The 20,173-nt window shown below is 43.8% G+C and overlaps 1 protein-coding gene across 10 annotated transcripts in view; it reads left to right on the top strand.

Annotated features, from left to right (window-relative positions):
• Positions 1–20,173, top strand: part of MAP7 (microtubule associated protein 7) — a 111,587-nt gene that overhangs the window by 38,958 nt on the left and 52,456 nt on the right. For all 10 annotated transcript variants that reach the window (XM_083828378.1, XM_083828381.1, XM_083828376.1 and 7 more), the window contains one exon: positions 18,802–18,870. In XM_083828378.1, coding sequence (XP_083684504.1) covers positions 18,802–18,870 — 69 coding nt within the window. The remainder of the gene's footprint in view (positions 1–18,801; positions 18,871–20,173) is intronic.

Here is a 20,173-nt window from a genome sequence, read left to right as displayed (position 1 = left end):
CCCCAGCCAGTTCAGACCCAGCTCTGGTGAACAGTTTGAACGTGCTTTAGTCGTACAGAGCGGGCTTCGAGCAGATTTAGGTGTTAGGTATAGGAAGGGGTGCTGGTAGGGTGGGAGCTTTGGTTGCTGCTGCTATGAAGAGGAGTTATTTAACATATGGAAATACATAAGCTCTTTAACTCCCTATTGAATACATCTTATAGCCTGACTCACAGTAGTACAGTGGACTACCTGGAGTACAGTGTCCTTCTCCCAGGTTGCTTACAGTCTCTTATGATTACAGTATCTAATCACGGATTAGGTGTTGAGGAGGAGGAACAGTTTCCAAAGCCAGTCATAATGTTCATTAGCTCCTGACCAAATGACTCACTACCATGTCTTTAAGAGATTTCCTTGGAACATACACAGAGGATTATTCTTCTAGCACTGATCTGCTGGGAGCATCACAGACAAATTCACATCCTCAAAATATAACAGTAACTCTTTCAAGGGGAGGATAATACAACTCCCTAGAATGTTTTAAAAGTTTACAGTATTACCAGAGTTATCTTCTCGTGTAGTCACATCCTTTGTAATGTGTAATTCAGCATGCTACCTGAATCAGGATCCCAAACAGGGATCTGACAAGCAGTCTGTAGCATTCACTAGAACTTAGGTACTTTTGCGGTGGTACAATACTGTTTTGCCAATGTAAATACATCACTTTATTCCACTATAAAGGGGGAGAAGAACGAAGTGATGCACATCCTGCAGTTCGGAACAAGTTCTACCAGTCTAGTTGTAATTCTACCAAAATTAAAATCACCTTATTAATTTCTGGTAAGCTGGGGAAAAAATGGACTACCTTAATTCGCATTGTTATTTCACATTATTTATTGGAAAAATAAAAAATCATGGAGACTTTTACTCAGGAAGAAAAGCCTCAAAATTAACCCCCAGCTCAGGATTCAATCTCACTGATTTGAGAGTATTAGTCTCATCAACATAAAATCAAATGTAGACAAAATAAAGCTTGTGTGTAGGATGCAGATTTGTCCGTTTTCTGCCTACAGCCTCAGATTAAAGAATATTACTTATAGTTGCTTTTTCCTCTAGCTGTAGCAGAAGTGGGAGGTTTCATTAGTATAGCTAAATTTAGCCAGCTCTTAATTAACAGTTGTTTAGGAGGAGGTGACCGCTAGGACTACCTACGGCTAATTATGCAGGTATGATTATCAGTTCACTGTTAGATTAATTACTGTTAATTACTTGTAGTTTGAAAGCACGTGGGTTTGGGATTGTTTTTTCTTAGACCCTTTTGGAATTTCAAAAATCAAGGGCAGCTAAACCCTTTCTCGCTGGCTTAGCACCGTGGCACTGATGCGGCCCCATCTGGAATCAAGGGCCGTTGTTCAAGGCTGTGGAGGTGCCAAACAAAGATCCCTGTGCCCAAAGATCTGACAGTTTAAAGCTGTCAGGATGTTCAACAGTTGCCAAAGGATTGTGTTTCTGTAGATAAATAACTTAAAAATCAGCATGCTGGGGAGCTATGGTGGCCAGGGCACTTCATGCTTTGCAGGCAGCGTAATTCCAGCCCCAATTAGTCTGTATTGTATGAGAGGCCTGAAAAGAACTATAATTTAGCAAGAAAGGCCAGCACTTTGTCCTGCCTTGACAGCTACAGCCAGTTCCTAAAGAGCTTGTTTTCCTGCAACCTCGCTGAAAATCCCAAGGACATGTCTAATGCTAGCATTTTGTACTCGGCTTTGCAGTGACATTAGACCAAGAAATCAGTAGGCCTCGTGTGTTTGTGCCTTTATTTTTTCATACTCTATTCCTCTGCTTTCTAGACCCTGAAATAGCATTTCCCAGATTCTTCTTCAAGCTGTTTAAAAGGAACGAGAAGTTTCCCCACTCGTCTGTCATGATGTAGGCCCGTGAAGCTGCGTACGGCCCGCAGAGCCAACACCCAGCCTGTGAGGGAGTGTGCCACCAGGCCCTGCCCGGCCTGGGGCTGGCCAGCTGGAGAGCCCCGGGCGGCATTTCAGCCTAAATTTACAGGGTGAAAAGGGAAGGGAAGCGTAGCCCCTTCTTTAACAGAACCAACCCAGTGATTTGGTAGTGGCTCCTCAGCCCCGTTTTTGCAAGGGGTGTGTTCATTCACCTCACAGTTTCTCATGAAATGGAAACCTATGTCTGGAATTACAACATTAGAATTTCAGCTGGTAAATGGCATGGAACAAAGAGGTTAACTATTGTAATTTTCCTTATTAAGATTTTTTTTTTGAATTTGCTAAACACAGATTTATTTAAACTAGTCACATACCTGCTGGGTATGTGACCTGCTGGGTATGTGGCTCCGTAGGGCCGGGGTGGTGGAAGTGACACCCTGGAGTTGGAAACCTTTGCAGTTTCCATTTGCTATTTAACTTAGGGACTGCAGCAGCCCAGTGTTGTGAACTGCTCAGCAGCTTTTGGGGCCAACTTCATACAGGGTGCCTGGGTGCATTTGGGCTGCTACTTGAGCTTGGCACGCTCCATTTCTGCAGCAACTCTGGCTTCTGCATCCAGTTCTGCTGAGAGCTGCTTTTGGTGTCCTTGGACCTGGGCTGGGGCCCAGCACTCCTGCTCGAGATTGCACAGGGATGCAACATACAACAATGGGCTCGCCAGGGACTCTCACACCTTCCCTGTAAAAACGCCATGAATTGGGGTGCATCTCAAATGCCTGTACGCAAATGTGTTCAGTGTGAGGAGCAAGCAGGAGGAGTTAGAAGTCCATAGAGAGCTGCAGAGCCGTAGCCTCACGGGATTTGCAAAGACAGGATGAGGCAGCTTGCACGCTCGGAGTGCTGCAGCGTGTGGGTGCAGTCTCTTCAGAAAAAATGGTGTTTGCTGCAGACCTCGTGATTGAGAAGGGGAGCTGCTGCTGTCATGTCAGAGCTGGAGAAAGCCCCACAGTCACAGGCTGTGGAACTCGTGGGTGTCTTCAGCCGCTTTCTCGGAAGGGCAGTGCAGCTGGGTGCTAGGAACTGGGAGATCGCTTCAGGGCACTCCAGAAAAGTTCTTGCTGCAGGTGATCAGTGAATCGACATGGGGAGATGCTCTGCTGGACTACTCACAGACGAGCTGGTGGATTATGTAAAGGTTGAGGGAACATTTAAACTGCTTGGTTTTGCAGACTGCTTCTCTCCAGTTGCATCAGCTTCTGGCACTGATATTCTATTAAAAGTAAGAGAGATGCTTATTGAAGTAAAAAGTGCTGATGAGTTCGATTTTTTTTTTTTAATTGCAAAGCTGGCATAGCAGTAGGTAAGCACTTACGAACCTAAGCTAACTGGCACTTCAATTTTTGGAATTAATGTTTTAAAGTGTATTGAACAGAAACAAAGTGCATCTTGTTGTTGTGTCCTCTGTTGTGTATCTGTGATATGAAGCCTCATTGCTCAGGCAATAGACAGCGATGTTCTCGAGTTCCCTGGCTGTGCTGTCAAGGGGCTGTAGAGCAAGGTGATGTCTTACACAGCTGCACCCTATGTGAATAACGCTAGTGATTGGCTTTAAAACATACGTTGTGTGAACAAAGACAAAACAACAAGGTGTCATGTACCGTATTATTTCAGTCACATTCCCAAGTGCTTTCATCTTTTAGTAGTTCAGGACCTCATTAGCGGTAAGCTCTTGACTGCCCCGTCCCATGGAAAATCCTGTTCTCTCACAGACGAAAGGGACGAGACATGAGTTAACCAAGAAGGGACGTCTGGAGTTAAAGTGGCAACAAATCTTGTCTGCACTGGAAGAAATCATTCTGCTCGCAGCACGAATGTCCAGGTCTGGTTGGGTGGTGCAGCAGGTATGCATACAGAAACAGGAGTTTGATTAAAGGACGGGCAGGTAGAGGAAGTGAGCAATTATAACCTAATGCTCGTCTGGGTCAACAGGAAGACAGGGGCTGTCAGCGCTTTTGTGGAGCGTGGTTTTGAGAAGCTAATGTTCTGCTCTCAGTGACGTTCAGCATAGCAATTGCGCTAGCTTTGGATCACTGTGGGAGATTGGCAGAACGATGGAAAGCACTTGTCTGGAGCTTGTTTGCAGTTGGTGAGGCTCTGTTAATTACAAAGGCCTTATCTGGAATTGTAGTGGGACTTTGCTAGTGCTTAACCTCTGTGAGTCGGTCATTTTGAGTCCACGGTCTTTGTAATGAACTATGAAGGCCAGGAGCACCACTGATAGCCCCTGGCTCCCTGTGGAATGGGAGTCAGAAGGGCACGGCTCAGAAAGGGTAGCCTTCTAGGAAAGGCCGTTTTGGAGATACCTCCCACCACTGCAAAGCAGGGAGCCTGGGCAGCAGCTGGCGCCTGGCCTGATGCCAGCGGTGACTCAGCTGCGTGGCCCGAGTCTGGCGTAACCAAGCCTCGGCGTCTGCCTCCCATGTAAGCAAAAACTCGACAGTATCTGGTTAAGCCCCAGAGTTGTCTGTTTGGGGATCCTGGAGGTAATTTGTGAGAACCACTGCGTTGGTGCGGAGCCAGATCAGTTCGGTGGTTGCACACAAGAAGAGGTAATGGCTCTGGCAAGCAGCCTCTCAGCCACGTCTCCCTGCCTACAGGGAAGAGCTGGAGGACAGAGGCCGAGTGACTTGCCTGAAGGGGAAGCAGTCGTCAGTGCTTTTCCATCCCTGCCTCCCCCTCTAAGGGCACAGAGGGGAGGTCTCATTGCCTCTGCTGAAGCCACTGGACCTGTTGCCCCGGGCTGCCAGGCCCTGGAGCAGGCTGCCGGGGTGCTCAGTGGGACTCCGAGTGTGGTGGAGGGTGCATTGCTATCTGGAGTCAGACAGTACCATTGCAACATTATGTTGCTCATCTCTTCTCTTTCTGGTACTATTTTGTAATCTATACACCTTTATGTGATGCTGCAATGGAGCACTTAATGCATGTTACAAAGGAGTAGATTGGGTTTGGGCATATTCCGGTAGCACAGTTGAGTCACTTGCAACAAACACTCCCACCTGACCATCACATTTTTCTCTATTTTTGTTGACCAAACAAGAGAATCTGTGCCAAGAACATATTCTATAAAAAGTTCTGAAGATACACATGGTATGCTATAGTTTAGTCTAGCAATCCTTGTAAAACATTTAGTGTTTAAAGACAGAGACTCAACCACTGTGTAAATTATTGTTAACGTGTTCTCATTGTCTCTGGAGGACAATTCAGACGCCCTTCATGAAATGCAGTATTTATTCCACTCCTGGTGATAGCAGAGTTTTGCTTCATTTTTATTGGTACCAGTCCATCACCATTGAGCTGCTGCGAGGAGGTAGGAGACTCAGAGGTGTAAACTCTTGCCTCTCTATCCAGAATAAAGACAGAGCCTCTGTGGGCTAAAGAGCTGTAATTCCGTGAAACATTTTCCTGGTGGTGTTGTAAAACCAAGATGTTTTGCATGGTAAAATAACTGGGTGAGAATTTTATCCTTCTTATGCTTGATTTGAATTTTACAAGGCAGATGGCAAATAATTAAGGTTGCATAACGTTTCCCGTTAAAGGAGGCTCATTTCAGGCTCTTTATAACTTTGTAAGATTTAAATGGTTCAGCCTCTGTTTTGCTTTTGCTAGGTTCTGTTCTTCCTTTCCTTCTTTTATTTCTCTCATCTTCAGCAACTGGACCAATGTCTGAAGAATGAGACTTGGCAAAATAATGCTTTTTTTTTTTTTCTTCTTGAAAAAAATCTTCATAGCAGTCTCATAGGGCTGGTTTAAAGCCACCAAGCTTCAAGGAGAGATTTGATTTTATAGCGATGCTTCCTCCCATCTCCATGAGAAGCTATCCAAACTGGCAACACAAGTCACAGTCAGCTCGTAGCTAACAGGGCTGTATTAAACATAGGAGTGCTAAATTTTTGCCCATTTTTTTTGGCTGAACTGGCGCACCCTTCTTCACCGAAGCTTTGGGCTCATCAGCGTTGGCGTGACTTGCCATCCCCACAGACCGAGCGAGCACGCACCTCCCCGGGGCTGCCAGGGCTGAGCAGGACTTTTCCCGGGCTGCTCCCAGTCTCTGCAGGCTGCTCCTGCACCAGGCACACCGACTGCCAGCAGGGGCTTGCTCTCCTCCACTGCTGGACTGACCTGCAGGAGAAGGTGACCTGAGGCCACGAGGGAGAGGTGGGGAGGAGGTGTTTGGGTTGGAACACGGCTGGCCTCAAAGCTACAAGGGCAAAAAGTAGAAAGGTGGGAGAAGTGCAAGGTAGAAGGTTCAGGATCGGGAGGAGGAGGAGTAGGCAGTAAGATCAGGAAAAGAGCAAAGGATGCAGTTCAGTAGGGAAAGGGGAGGAGTGCAGTTGGTGAAAAGGAAAGGAAAATATTGGCAAAACATGTCATTTTCCCCATCTGGTGGCAGGGTAATTTGGTCTGCCAAATCAGCTTTGTCAGAGAATGCAGCATTTAGGTTTCCTAAACTGCTTCGATAATCTGTTGGCGGGAGGCTATAAAATTAACTATATATTTTTTACGTTTATGGTGGTTTTTTTTGTGTTTTTTTGTGTGTGTTTTTGTTGTTAGCTTTAGGTGACTAATATGTGCCAGTACATAATGCAGTCTCCTTGTTAACGTTGAAGATTCCAAGTCCAAGCACTGAAAAGTCAGGAAATTTCACAACGAAACTTGCCTGTGCAACTTGATTTAATATACCCTATACATGTACATACTACAGAATATTTTTTTTAAGCATGTGATTGTGTTTTTGGAAGTTAGCAGCCCTCTCATCAGTAAGGCTACTCTATGGTGAATGAAGTCAGGCTTTGATCTGTCTCAGCTGTACTGCTTATGTAAAGTTGTGAAGAAACAGCTTAATGGAAACGCCGTTGCAAACCGTTTTCTAGGTCAGTGTCTACAAACCTTTTGGGATTGTAAACAGTTTGTAGTTTAGTTATTAGAAACATTAAACCAAATATAAAGGTCTGTGCAACTTCTAGTCTCAACTTCTAGGCATTCATTGCAAAATACTGAACACTTGAAGAGTTTGGTTTAAAATTACTTCTGTTTTTTATTCTTGAATGTTTAAAACTTGGTGTTAAATAGATTTTGATTAGTGCAAGGTGCAGCACTTAGACATTTTACTTTACAAATGCTGTGATTTCATTCTTGTAATACAATATAAAAATAGATCTGAAGAACAAAGCACTAAGTTTAACACTTATTCTTTGTTCTGTCCACTATACACAAGCCAGCCAGCACCATGGTGGAGTTTTCCCAGGTAACAAAGGCACCAAATAAAATGACAATAATACTTTTTTAACACCAACTTGTTGGACAGATGCACTACCTACATATATCCAAGTAGAAGCAATGTGATGAGCCAATAGAAGATTTGTTGTTGTTTTAGCTCCCTTAGGAAAGCAGACTAAGAAGTGTTGGTTTTGATTTATTTTCTGTAGCAACCAATTTTTACGCATGTTACTTCCCTGGAAGGTTTAGTTTTCAGGGGTTGTTAACACCGGAGAACTGCAGAATCCTTTCCGATAGGTTTTGAAATCATGGAACACCTTTAAAGTAGAAGCTGGCTAGTCAGAGAGAAAAGGTTTCCCTGAAGACCAGAGGGGGTGAAAAAAAAGTGAATTTTATGCCTCCTAAGGGTAAGAGCTGCAAATTATGGCAGTCAGGCAGTATAATTACCAAAACGGCTAACAAGCAAATTCTTGGAAAGCGAAAGACACGACACTTAAGGAACTAAAAGAAAACCTGCACGAACTCCAAATGTTTCTTGTCTTTACTATGAATTAATAGTTTCTTGTGACAAATGTTTGTGTTGCTACTAGAGTAGTCTGTGGCTGTCTCTAAGAAATCAATTGCACAGTTTCCGTAGAGCAACAAAATCTTCTTTCTGATAAAAATTATGTATATTTGGGGGCAGCATGTAAAGTTAAGATCTACTGCCAAGTACTCTGGTACTCATCCTAAGATCCCAGGAAGAACCCAGAGAAAGATATACTTTGGTTTTATCAATGTAGCCGAAATAATGAATTATTATCATAACAAGAAGGCCAAAGAAGAGCTCTAGTAACCACTTGATGTGTTCGTATTAGAGAGGCTTAAAAATAAATGTTAGTGTTATTTGAAGATTGCATGCCGGTATATGCAATGTTAAAAATATAATTTCAGAAAAACTTTACAAATGAATGGTATGTTTTAGAAAGTCAAAGATGTAGAGCTCAGAAATAATTAAGGTTGTTTGTGCAGCCTCAATTCTGTGTATGCGGTGCGGTAATTAACTGTTAGGTCCTGCTGCTCGTATGTGAAGCAGTGCCTCCTTCCAGGCCTTCCAGGAAGTCCTGCTTACTGGCAGCTGAGTGAGGAAAAATCACAATGAAGATTACAGGAAAGATTTGGCCCCTGAACTGATGATGTATTGGTCACCTTGAAAGACAAATTTTTCAGTAAACCATGTCTTGATAACTTAGTTGATCTCTTGACTGGTAGTGGCTGCATTCATCTTGAACCTCCTTAGGTATGACGGCCTGGTTCTGGTACAGTTTTTATTTTTTATGGTGAGTGAGGTGATTAAGGCTCAGTCATGTAACAGAAATACATTTTTTTTGAGTCAATGTTTCAGCTTTGTTCTCTGCCGAGCAATGGTAAGAAGCATTCCTTCTTGCTTCACTGTTTCAGAATATATGCATTTTGCATCATATTATGTTTTATGTAGCTTACAGTAAAAGGACATATCTTTCGTATAAGGAGCAGGAGAAGAATGAGAAAACTTGAGTGTTGCTCTTCCCCTAAGCAGTTACAGCATCCATTCTAGTGAACTTTCATTGCAAGGAAGAGGCAGGCGTGCAGAAAATTTTTTCCTCAGGCAAGTGTGGTTTTGATTAGAGCAATGGCCTGAACACACAGATCGGGGAACTTAGCTGCTGAAGAACAGCATGCAGTCTTTGCAGCTTTAACTGTTCCAGAAATCATTGTCTGCACAGAACAGGTTGTGTAAACAAAGCCTGGCTTCTGTGCATCTCTTCCTGCTGTCTTTAGCTGAGGCAGGTTGTTGCTATAGAGACTGGCAGTCATAATTCATGTTCTGTTTTTTTTTTTTAAGGCTGGAAGGGTGACTCTGAACATCCATGCAAAATGCATGAACCTTGCCCAGGAAGCTCTGCGGCAGTGGAACAGTTCCCCACAATACTTGCTCTGATCACTAGCTCCTAAGTGGTCCACAACTTATCTCTAGGAGAGAAATCCCAGTGGATGTCCCAGACATAAATCTAAGCGGCCTAACGTGGTGCTGTGTGAGGATAATTAGGTGCCAGAAGCGGTGTGGCGGTCTCAGGGTAATGCTTAACTTGGCTTCTCAGCCAAGAGGAGCTCTCGTGTTGGCCTGGTGTCGACACAGCTCTCCCGCTGTCAGTACCTGAGCTAGCTCAGTGTGCTGAGGCAGTAGATGAAACCCACATGGCAATTAACTTTTCCCTTAGTACACAAGGTCGTGGTGCTTTGATATTTAAGAAGCTGCATCTTGCAGAAATCTCTGTAGGTTCCATAGGCAGTTACAGTCAGCTTCAGTTTTACCCCACCTTCCTCTGCAAGGAGCACTGAATGTCCTCGATGTTAGCATTAAACAACACTACTTCTTCCCCACTACACCCATCCTCCTTTCTTGCAATTTGGACATCCTTATTTCTAGTGATTCTTTAGTAAAAGATTTGAGAGGTCTCCTGAAAGCCAGTTGTCGGCCCCTGTTCCTTTGGGAGTAAAATGCTTCTCAGTCTCAAAGTCACTTGTCTGTTTTTGCAGATGTGTTTTTGTCAAAAGCTGAACATAGCCATTAGTTCTACAGGCTAGGCTGATGCCCTGTTTCTCGTGTGATGAGCCCCCATTTATTCTCCCCAAATGAGCCTTCCTTTGCAACAGAGTTCTCTTCACAGAGGCAACAGGATGAGACTGAAGATCTCTTTAAAGCAATTATGGGATGAAGGCCAGGAGCCCACTTAGTTTGGCAGGCACGGTGATTTTGAGTTTAAAGTAATTTAAAGTAAAGGAGGTGAAATCTTGGCTAATGGAGATCTCTTTATTGTAGGTGGCTTTTGTTAGGGGTGGAACACAAAGGGAACTGGCTTTCATGTGACAGGCTTGTAAGTAGGAGTCCAGAGAGCGGCTGTGCTGCTGGAAGAAGCTCTTTGGGGTACTCAGAAGGTCAGAGAGCTGGTGAATGTGTCTTAAGCATTTTGTGGTCAGAAGTGGTCAGAAGGAGAGCTGTGCTATAGGCTTCTTTTGCATCCTTGTGTGAGGTGACAACTTAACTAGAAAGAAGGCTTTGAAAGGGAATCGTGCGGGTTTGAACTTCCTTCCTTCTGCTTGCAAGGTTTGTGTCGCTTCATTTTACTGTATTTTTGCAGTGCTTTGTGTTTCTTTAAAATTCTTGCAACCTTTCTGGGGGTGAAAAATGCTGGAAGCATCCTATTACTGAGTGCAGTTACCAGTTTATTACACACGCAGCAGAGCTCATCCTCACGTGGGGTACGCGCCCTCGCCTGGATATGGTGTGCCCTTACGGGGATGTCCCCATATGGCAGCAGCTACCCTAGGAAGGGATTAATTACCACGAGACGCACAAACAGTCGTGCCTGGCTTCTGGAAGGTCAGCGTGGTGTTGTCACGGCAGAAGTGCCGTCACCACAGGCCTGCTCTGTGTCACGGTGGTGGAGTTGGCAGGTGGAGGCTGTTCACCTCATGGCGCTACGTCCTGGCAGACCAGCGTGTCCCGGACAAATTTGGGAAGAGCTGAAAGCACGGAGGAGAGCATAGTTATGCACCGAGTTCAGCAGGGGTGTGATGGCCTGTGTCTGTCAGTGGGCTGGCTTCTTGCCACTGGAAGCACAGTGTCAGTCTGCGAGCTCGTGGGAGTCTCCTGAACTAACCTTAGATACAGTTCACTTTATGGAATGTTGATTTTAATTAAAAATACACATTGCATCAAAATAACATGTTTGGTTTTTTATGGTTGTTGATTTGGTTTTGTTGGTTTATTTTTGTATTTACTTTCTTAGGGGGGAGGGAGAGAGAAGCCATTACCTTCTCTTATTGCAAAGCCGAGACTAAAGAGGTTGCTTTGTTTTTAAAAATACTTAGCTCTCAGGATCAAATTGCTAACAGAGCAATCTACAGCTAAGTATCCATTTTTCCCTTCTTTCCCTCCCCATATTGCCTTTACTGGAGTTGCTGTCTGTGTTTTTGTAGAACTCAAGGGCTGCAATGTGCATCGGTCACCGTGCCCTCTGAACGAGGGGGTATCAAATAATGCACACTCAAGGTGCTGTCCCCAGCTCCAGTGGCTTGACCTTGGGATCAGTGCGATGCTGAAAGCAGACAGGTCTGTGCCTAATTCTCCAGTTCCCAGCAGTAGGTGTCAGCTTCCTCGTGACTTGGACACTCTCACAGGAATTACCTCATCGTCTGGAGCAAGCTCGCCGGTCAAAGTCCAGAAAAGTGACTTTCACCCAGTGAAATGTACATGTGTTCCCTTTCATCCTCTGGGGCGGCCTTCAGCGCCCAGCCATTGGGGCAGCATGCAGGAGCAGGTCCTGGACGTGGGGGTCTGTCTGCCGTAGCAGTAGCCAGTGCTGCCTGCAGCACTCCCAAGTCAGGAGGAGAGCTGCTGCTACTCTTGCACCTGGGGTGAAAGTATTTTGGCCTCAAGCAAAAGAATCGCAGACTGACCATTGTGGGTCTGATATTGCCCAGGTTTGGTGTTTGTACGCTGCCTGGGACAGGCTGCAGAGCACACGATGTTGGGGTTGGGTGTCTGGAAATGAGGTTGCTCTGCAATCCCTCAGCAGGTAGCATCTTGGCTTTTATTTTGGTGAGGTGTAATTCAAAAGCTTCCTTTCATGCCTCTCATCTGTATCTGGCCAGACTTGCCAGCCAGAACCCCTGCTTGGCAGCACAGGCTTCTTCAGCAGCTAACAGGGACCTTTCTTCCAGTGCTCCTCTAATGTTGGTATCGTTGCTCCATATTGCAGTATAATGACCTGATATAATTATCCAGAACAAATAATGTGCATGTTCACATTTTTATAAAGGCCGTTACATTTAGCTTTGTGTTTCTTTTTTCTTTGAGAGCCTAAGCAGCATAAGGGTTCTCCCTGCACAGGCACTGTTAGCTGTGTTGTCCTGTGGTATTTAATATTTCAGAATTTAGTACTTTAAAAAGCCAACATAGTAAGCCAGAAGTAATTTTCTATGAATAGGCATCTCCCAGTAGAGCAGTTACACAGTTTTAACTTAAAAAAATTTTAAAAATCCTCATGTTTCTTGTAGATACTTGCGATATCCAATTTTGTCTGTGGATTGTTTCCAAAGAAATCTGTTTATGCTTCCGTTTTTAAGTGTTTTACAACTTAGTGATGAATTAGCTGTGACAGTTTAAAATCATCTGTCTTCCTAGTCTACAATATGATGAAAACAACAACAATTTCTATACTGTTTCACAAGTAGTAAACAGCAATGCTGAGGAGTTTTCATTTCTGCTTAGCTCAGCCAGGACAGTAGAGACTGAAAAGTGTCAGTGACCGTGCTTTGTGTGGCAGCTCTGATGGTAGACTTCTGTGATAAGTGGCAGAGGAAAGAAAACTGGAATAGCCACTGTAGCTTGGTATCTTTTAATTTATTTATATTTGCAAATCAGACATTAAGTTCCTCGGCACTGGAGTTGTGAGAAGATGTATTCCAGCTTCAAGTTTCTTAGAATAGAAATTATTTTAATGCATGTAAAATTAATTCTAGGCATGTTTAAGTGAGGTGTAAACTTTGCTTTGGTTTACTGTTTCAGTGAGTAAAAATGAATTCTAGATTACGCTATCACTCTTTTGGGTCAAACCTCTATTTGTGAATGTACTATGCAAATACCGCAGTTTAGACTTTAAAAGAATGGGTATTTTCCACTCGCTAATGTTGGAAGTATCAAAAAGCTTATGTCTTAAACTGTGAAGGCACATATTAACTATATTAAAAATAGCAAACTGGTCTATTGTCTGCAAGTACTCTTCATTTTACCCCAGTTCCCTCAACAGTTCCATCAACCAAGCTCCCTTAACAAGAGAATCGAAGTGTTGACATCCAACCAAAATTAGGTGCATCTCTTTCTTCTTTTAAAATGGAAGTAGAGGTCTTAGTTTGGAATCATTCAGACGTGTTAGATTTAAGCTTTTTTGGTGAATTCACGTGTTGCAGTTTTTACAGCCTTACTGCTATTGTAATGGGCAGACCCTTGTAAATCTTTTTTTTTTTTTTCTTTTAAAATAATTTTATGAAGAGTGTTGCTAATGAGAACATTTTGTTACAACAGGATTTTGATTGGAGCTCTAATGGCTTAAGCAGACCCAGTTTATTAACAGTTTTCTGTAGCATTTGGATTAAGAAGCCTGAGGATGTTGGTTTGGAAGTGTTTCAGTTTTTCCTCTGAAGTGGTAGGTCTGTTAGGAAAGTTTTTCTAGCCTCCCTTTATGAACCATATAAACCAGGGCTCTTAAGGGGGCTTCTGGGTTTGGGTGGAGGAGAGAGGGGGCTTGACAGTAAGTGTGAAGGGCATAGGTTTTCCTCCCTGATGCTTCGGTCCTGCTCCTGTCTGCATGCTCTGCCCCCAGGGGTAACCTGAAGGGACGGCAGCACTGTGCCACCCACTGCTGCCTTGGCACCCTCGGCCTCACAACTGGCTCCCACCCCCTGGACCGAGCTGCTGCGAAATGCACGTCAACAGCACACACCCTTGTCCCTCCTGCAGCCTGTTTTTCAGTACTACAGTCCTTTCTTCTCTGGATATTTCATTTGCTTCCCCATCCTGTCGCGTGAAAAAATCTCAGATTTGAGCTCACCCCCAGCGCTGCTCCGAGCCGCCGGGCTCTGAGCCTTCTCTTTGGAGGCTGGCAGCAACGTACAAGCCACCAGGTATTGCTTCCTTCAGGGAAGGGAAGCGTTAAGTTGGTTTTGCCGTGGAGGAGAAACGGAGGAGATGCTTTATACATGCAAAAAATGCTCAGTACCCGTGTTTCTGCACATTTCAAGTGTCAGAGCAAACCTCTCAGACACAGCTGTTGTGAACAGTACATACAAATGAATTTCAGTGATGAGATGGTTTGGTTTTGTGTTCAGACTTTTGTGGTTGGGTCTCTCTGCTTAACTGATCTTCGTGCTCCTCAGCAGGGCCCTGCTGTAGCTTGTGGTGGTAGAAAGTAAAGAATTTTCTTGCTATCTTGTTTTGAAGGACTCTGATAACTGTTCTGTACATGTGCACAAGAGCTTACAAAAGCAAAACTGGCACTGACCGTCAGTGTCCTCTTTTTACACTTAAAGCAAATAATCTTATGAAAAAGCACATACAGGTCCTGAGCTGCGTGGGCTGCACCGTGTGCTTGCTGCATAAAGCGAATAAACAAAAGCAAGGAGCAGCCTTGACTCGGCATTCAGCTGAGGCACAGCTGGAGGAAGAAGGTCTGTCAGGAGGTGCTTGTGTCCAGGGTCAGCCCGACCCCCGGCACCGTGCGGAGGTGCTAGGAAATTTTTTGTTTCCAGCTGTGCTGAAGCAGATTGCCAGGCCCACTTCTCCCCAAGCTCCTCTTGTTACTGACAAGTGGATTTTGTGAAAACTATTATCTTTAACAAGCACGCATGTGTGTTTTATTCTGTGCTTTTTTGTTTGTTTTTTGATGGTTTTGTTTGTTTACTTTTTTTTTGAAGGTTTATTGTGTCCCGAATTTCTGAGGCAGAGAGCAACCATAACTTTGTCCAGACTTACTCTGAAGGCTTTAATATTAGGCATCCAGCAGCTTGGTTTTTACCTTTTATCTATCATCTGAGCTGCATGCATCGTATAAATTTTTTGGTCAACGATGGATCTTTCCGACCTATATCTCTAGAGAGATCACTGTCCTTTGTTCCCAGGTTTCCAATCTTAAAATACAAGTAGAAGATCAGCCTGGAGTGCAGGTATGGAATGAATGCAGTGCTTACCTCTAGAGGAATAAACAGCACCAAAGCGTTACTTAATATATTGCTTTGCCAAGCGTATACATGGATGATACTGATGATTCAAAGAATAAGAAACGCTAAAGATTTGTAAGATGTGTTTTACTATAAATATGAAGAGCGGTATTTACATGTGTGCGTGTCGGTGATGTCATGTTCATAATTTGTGGATGTAAGAAAAGAAAAAAGTCAAGAGCAGTGAGAAAGCTTTCAGTTGTGCTGGACTTTGTTGCCTCTGTATCCACCCCCAAGGATCCCAACTCACATGAATTTACTGGTAGGATAAACATTCCAGTTTTGCCATTAGAGGGAATTTCACATCCAAACTTAACTCTTTAGTCTTTAAACTCGGTGCTGTTGCTTTCAAACAGATCAGCTAGGTGCTGAATGCTCCCAACACAGCAATATTTGTGAACTGATCAACGTGCCAACCAGCCACGGGTCCGGGGGATAGGTTTCCTTTAGTCCTTCCTCCTCAGTCCTAGCTGTGTCTTTTCTCCTGGCTGTTTCTCACTGCTTCTGCCTCACACTCGTGGAATTAGAGCAAGCAGTGGAAGGCCGTGCCCAGGTCACCCCTCAGCACACCATTTGCCCAGAGGTGTCTGAAATGGCGGACGTGTGGCGGCCGCGTGCCTTGGGCTAACCTGTGCGTGCAGCCCTGTCCAGTTCCCCATTTCCAACACCCACAGGGTGCGGTTCTGTGAGGGGTGCTGGGTGTGTCCTGAACCTGTCACCGGTCTGAGCACCATCTTTTGTTTGTGGTCTCCAAGTGTCCCCTCACACCGCGTGTCATCTCTTCAGGGTGCCGCTTCTGGAGGTCGAGGCCCCGTAGCAGAGCTGCCTCTGTGCTGCGGCTGGCGGCCTTCCTCAAAGGACCAGAGCCTCAGACTCTTGCCAGTGTGACAGCAGTGTCAGGGCAAGCACATCGGGGTTGTATGCCTCAGAGGGGAGAAGAGAGGCAAGCATTAGGAAAAAAAGATCAGAAGAAACATCAGAAAATGCCTGGTGGGGTGGAGTGAAGAAGGCAGAGCGAGACTCCTCTCTGTGACACAGCGACAAGACCAGAGGCCCAAAACTGAAATACAGGAAATACCATTCAGACATAATTAAAACTTCCCTGCTGTGAAGAGTGGCCAAACAGTGGCACAGGTTGCCCAGAGAGGCCGTGGAGTCTCCGTCCTTGGCAATGTTCATAAATCCAATGGGGCATGGCGTGCTGTAGGCAACCCCACTTTGGGCAGAGGGGTGGGCTTTGTCATCCCTTCCAGCCTTGACAACTCTGGTTCTGTAATTGTTTTCCCCAATGTATCTACGCTATTACTCAGGCTGTCTTCAACATTTTATGTTTCCAGAATGCTGCACAGAAGAATATCCTCTTATTTCTAATGCTTCTTTTAATAATCACTTTCCCTCCTTGGGAAGAGAGTGGTTCAAGATAAGCAACAGAGCATGTGCTAGGTAGTGGTGCGTCTCCTGGCACGTGTTAGGTTATTGAGTCTTGCTGGAAACAATTTTGTCAATATGTAAATTTGGATTTTAGATACTTAGTTGTCTGTCTGATCTTCTGTTTGCATCTTTAGAGCAAGAAGTATTTTTGTGTGGGAGTGCACATGCACTAGCTTCTTAATACTTGTGCCAGTTCTTATTTGATATCCAGCATCATTAAAATTCATGGTTGTGCCATCTGTTCTTTTCTTCATCACTTGTTGTGGTCCTGTGCCTATGTACTAAAACTATGTCAAAATATTCCAAGGAAGAGTCAGAGGAAAGGAAATATGGAAGAAATATTGCTCTGTGTAGCTAGGCTCTGCTACAAGTGTGTTATCTGGATTATCTGTACACTTAAACCATTCTTTTGAAATTAAAGAAGTATTACATAATCCTACAGTGCAATGTTTGAGGAAAATAATGCACATGCACTGTAGGAGGCATGCAGAGAGACTTGGGTCAAAGCTTTTAGAAGATCAGTGCTCTCACTAATGCTCAGAAACAGTATATTTAATATTTACGGCAGTTTCCTCTTCTATCACATGATGCACTATTCAAAGGTAAATGAGCTCACGATGTACATTCCTCATACATTACAGCGGGTCCTTCTCTGAGGATATTCTAAATAGCTGTTTCAGGCAGGAGAACAGTCCGTTTCCTCCCCCAGACTAAGGTAGTACTTTCCTAGTAGGATGTTATATATCTTACATATATATATAAATGCACTTACTCTGATGAATAAAACCCTTTTTTTCCGGTGTAGTTCCACCCTTTTGGAGCATTGAAAGGAAAAAGTATGTGTTTTGATAATGGCAGATCCTACCAAGTCTGGAAGTGCCAGCGTTCAGTGTTGCTCAGGTTATTTCACAAAAATCAGTGGCCTTACTTATTGGTAGAATGAATCCTAAGCATGAGGCCTTTAAAACAGCAAAGTGCTAAAATCTTTTGTTTGGTTGCCTGTTATGCCATGTTATGCCTGTTCTCATTCTGAGCTGGAATCAGTATTCATTAGGTTCAACAGCAGTTTCTTCTATGGATTAAAAGAGACTTAATATAGCTGTTCCCTCCAATATAGAAGAGGATTGTCTTTTTTGTACAATTTAAAATTTCACCTTTTTTTTTTGTGAGATGGTGTGATTTTTGAATGCTGATCTCAGCAAAAAATGCTTTGAACATTGAATATTTGATCAAGGCTTTTTCCATTTCCCTCCACTGCCTGCACCCACCCCCCCCAAAAAAAAAAAGATGGATTAATATAGGTTCCTCTTGCTGTCTTTTATCATCCATGTTCATCCTGAAACATGCCTGTAGAAGGAGTTAAAGAAGAAACAAAGATTGTTAGGCCATGTAAGTAATCAACTCACTGAGGTGCTAAGGCTGGGCTCTATAGGAAAATTTTTGGAGCCTGCTGAAAAATAAATTGTTTTTAAAGTGAAGTTAATGCAGGAATGCTTGTTTAGTTTTTTTAAGCTAGATTTTTTTTCCAACTCTCATTCCTAGTGAGATTTTCTTTCTTTCTTTTTTTTTTTTCCTCCCCTCAGCTATATCAATGTAACTTTCTTTTTATCCTTGCTTGCAAATACTTCCTAGCTGTCTGTGGAGGGGTTTTTAGAGTTATTACAGTCTGTCTGTGCACTCATCCCAGATTGTAGTGTTGTGGACTCAAATGCTCCTATAGTGGAGCTCTTGGAGATGAAGATGAATCGTAAGCTGAGAAAATTGTGGCATCTAATTTCCTGCCTGAGTTTTCAATCAAATAGACGCTAAGCCAAGGATATGGTGGTGATTTGAAGTATGATAATGAATCTTTTCGTTTTCCTTTATAAATGGTCACTGAAAGGGCATCCAGAGCACTATAATTACTTCTTTCTAGGGCCTGATCAAATGTCTATTAAAAATATTAAGAAATCTCTCCTCACTGAGACTTCAGTTAGGTCATAAAATGTTCTCTTTTCAATTCTGGATAATGGGTGCATTAGTAATTTGTGAAGTCTATGAAGTTCTTACTGGTATCTTGCACCATACCTTCAGAAACCTAGGGTATGAGAGTCACCTTTACCAACACAGTTTTCTCACCGTGCATTGCAATATGTTTGCTTCTTCCAAGTTAGCCTGCAGTTTCATTCAGGTATTTCCACTAACTTGTTTTTATCGTTGTGATTCATCCAGCTTCTTCAGAAGGGAAATTTTAATTTAAAAAAAAAAAAAAAAAGATTTGTTCTTTGGAAATAGTGGTTTCCAAAGCATCACTGAGAAGGGAAAAAGAGAGCTATTGTCTAACAATATGGTTAATTAAATCTTTTTTCTTTCCTTATTTTAGCAGCTGAAGGTTCTAAAACACAAGACAAGAAATTCACTTCAGGACAAAGCAACACTGGAACTAAAACAGGTATGCCCTTCTGTATGTTTCACGTTGTAAAGCTATTTGCCTCAATGGTATGTTAAAAACAGGTGTCTTCCTAGGAACTTTTAAGACATTTTATGCTCTTATACCTCTCTTAATATTTCAGTCAAAACTGTGACTGTTCATATTTAGTTAGGCAGGAGTCTCTGATTGTTCACAAAGAAGCAAAACTAAAAAAGCTCCTAGTGCTTTAGTGCAGTTTGGGAATGAGAGTTGGGAAGTGAGATGAGGTTACAGAAGCCACTGTACTTGCATCTGTGCTTGCACTGGAATCTGTTGTAGACAAGGGTTTGCAGCTTTATGTAAAAGTGCTTCTGTTAGACTCCTCCTCACTTATCACAATGTATGCCATCTTCTGTAGTGTACTCCGTGCAGTAGGCAGATGTTTGTCATTACCACGCCCCACCTGATTGGTATACTGTGTGGATTTAATTCAGAGTTCACTAATGCTGCACTTACACAGTTCAGACTATGTACTGAAATGCTTAATGTAATCCTTGATGCCCTGTGTCTGTTCCACTTGCATGCTTAGACCAAGATCCAGATCACCACTGAGATACCTGAGTTTTGCCTGCGTTGCAGCATAGGTGCTTGTGCTGTTGAGGGCTCAGCACGCTGTAAGGACCCCCACTGTAAGGATCCCCGTTTCAACTCCTGGGCAGCCTGGCAGCTCAGTGGCTGCTTCATCCTGACAGACTCTTCCCAAGCCCCAGTCTGGGTGCCTTTGGCCTCTGCCCCTGCAGGGGAGCAGTCCTGGTGCTGCCTGAGTTCAGCTCGCACCGTGTCAGGCAGCGCTGGCTGCAGCAGAAGATGCTGACTGCTCTCAGTCAGGCAGCGGGAAGAGCAGGAGAGAATGCATTAAGATGACCCACTTTTATGATGAAAACACAGCTCCTGGAGTTGTACAGTGCTTAATACCCACTTTATCCAGCAGTAGTTTAATCCCTGTCCCTCACTTCTCAGGCGGGTGTCCTAGCTGCTCCCATGTCCCTTCATCTGTGCTGGTGTGTAGGAGGGGGCGCAGAATTCCTGGGTGCAGGGTTCAGCTCTGCACCCAGCTGGTGAGAGTCCCTGCCTTGAAGAGAGGATTCCTGAGAACTGTTTTTTTCCTTTAGGCTGCATGAGAGTTGTATGTCAAACATTGTTTGAGTTAGAAAGGAGAGACTGTTTGCGGCAGGAGTGACAGCTGTCATTGTAAAGGAAGTCATTGTCTGGAAGGTGTCTACAGGCTGAACAAATATTAGGAGTCCAAGGGAAACACAGGCAACTCTGAGTGTGTGCGTGGGAG

This window comes from Anser anser, assembly GCF_964211835.1.
Source record: "Anser anser genome assembly, chromosome: 3".
NCBI lineage: Eukaryota > Metazoa > Chordata > Aves > Anseriformes > Anatidae > Anser > Anser anser.
The sequence above is the reverse complement of the archived record's forward strand: the minus strand, read 5'-3'. Positions and strand labels throughout refer to the sequence as shown.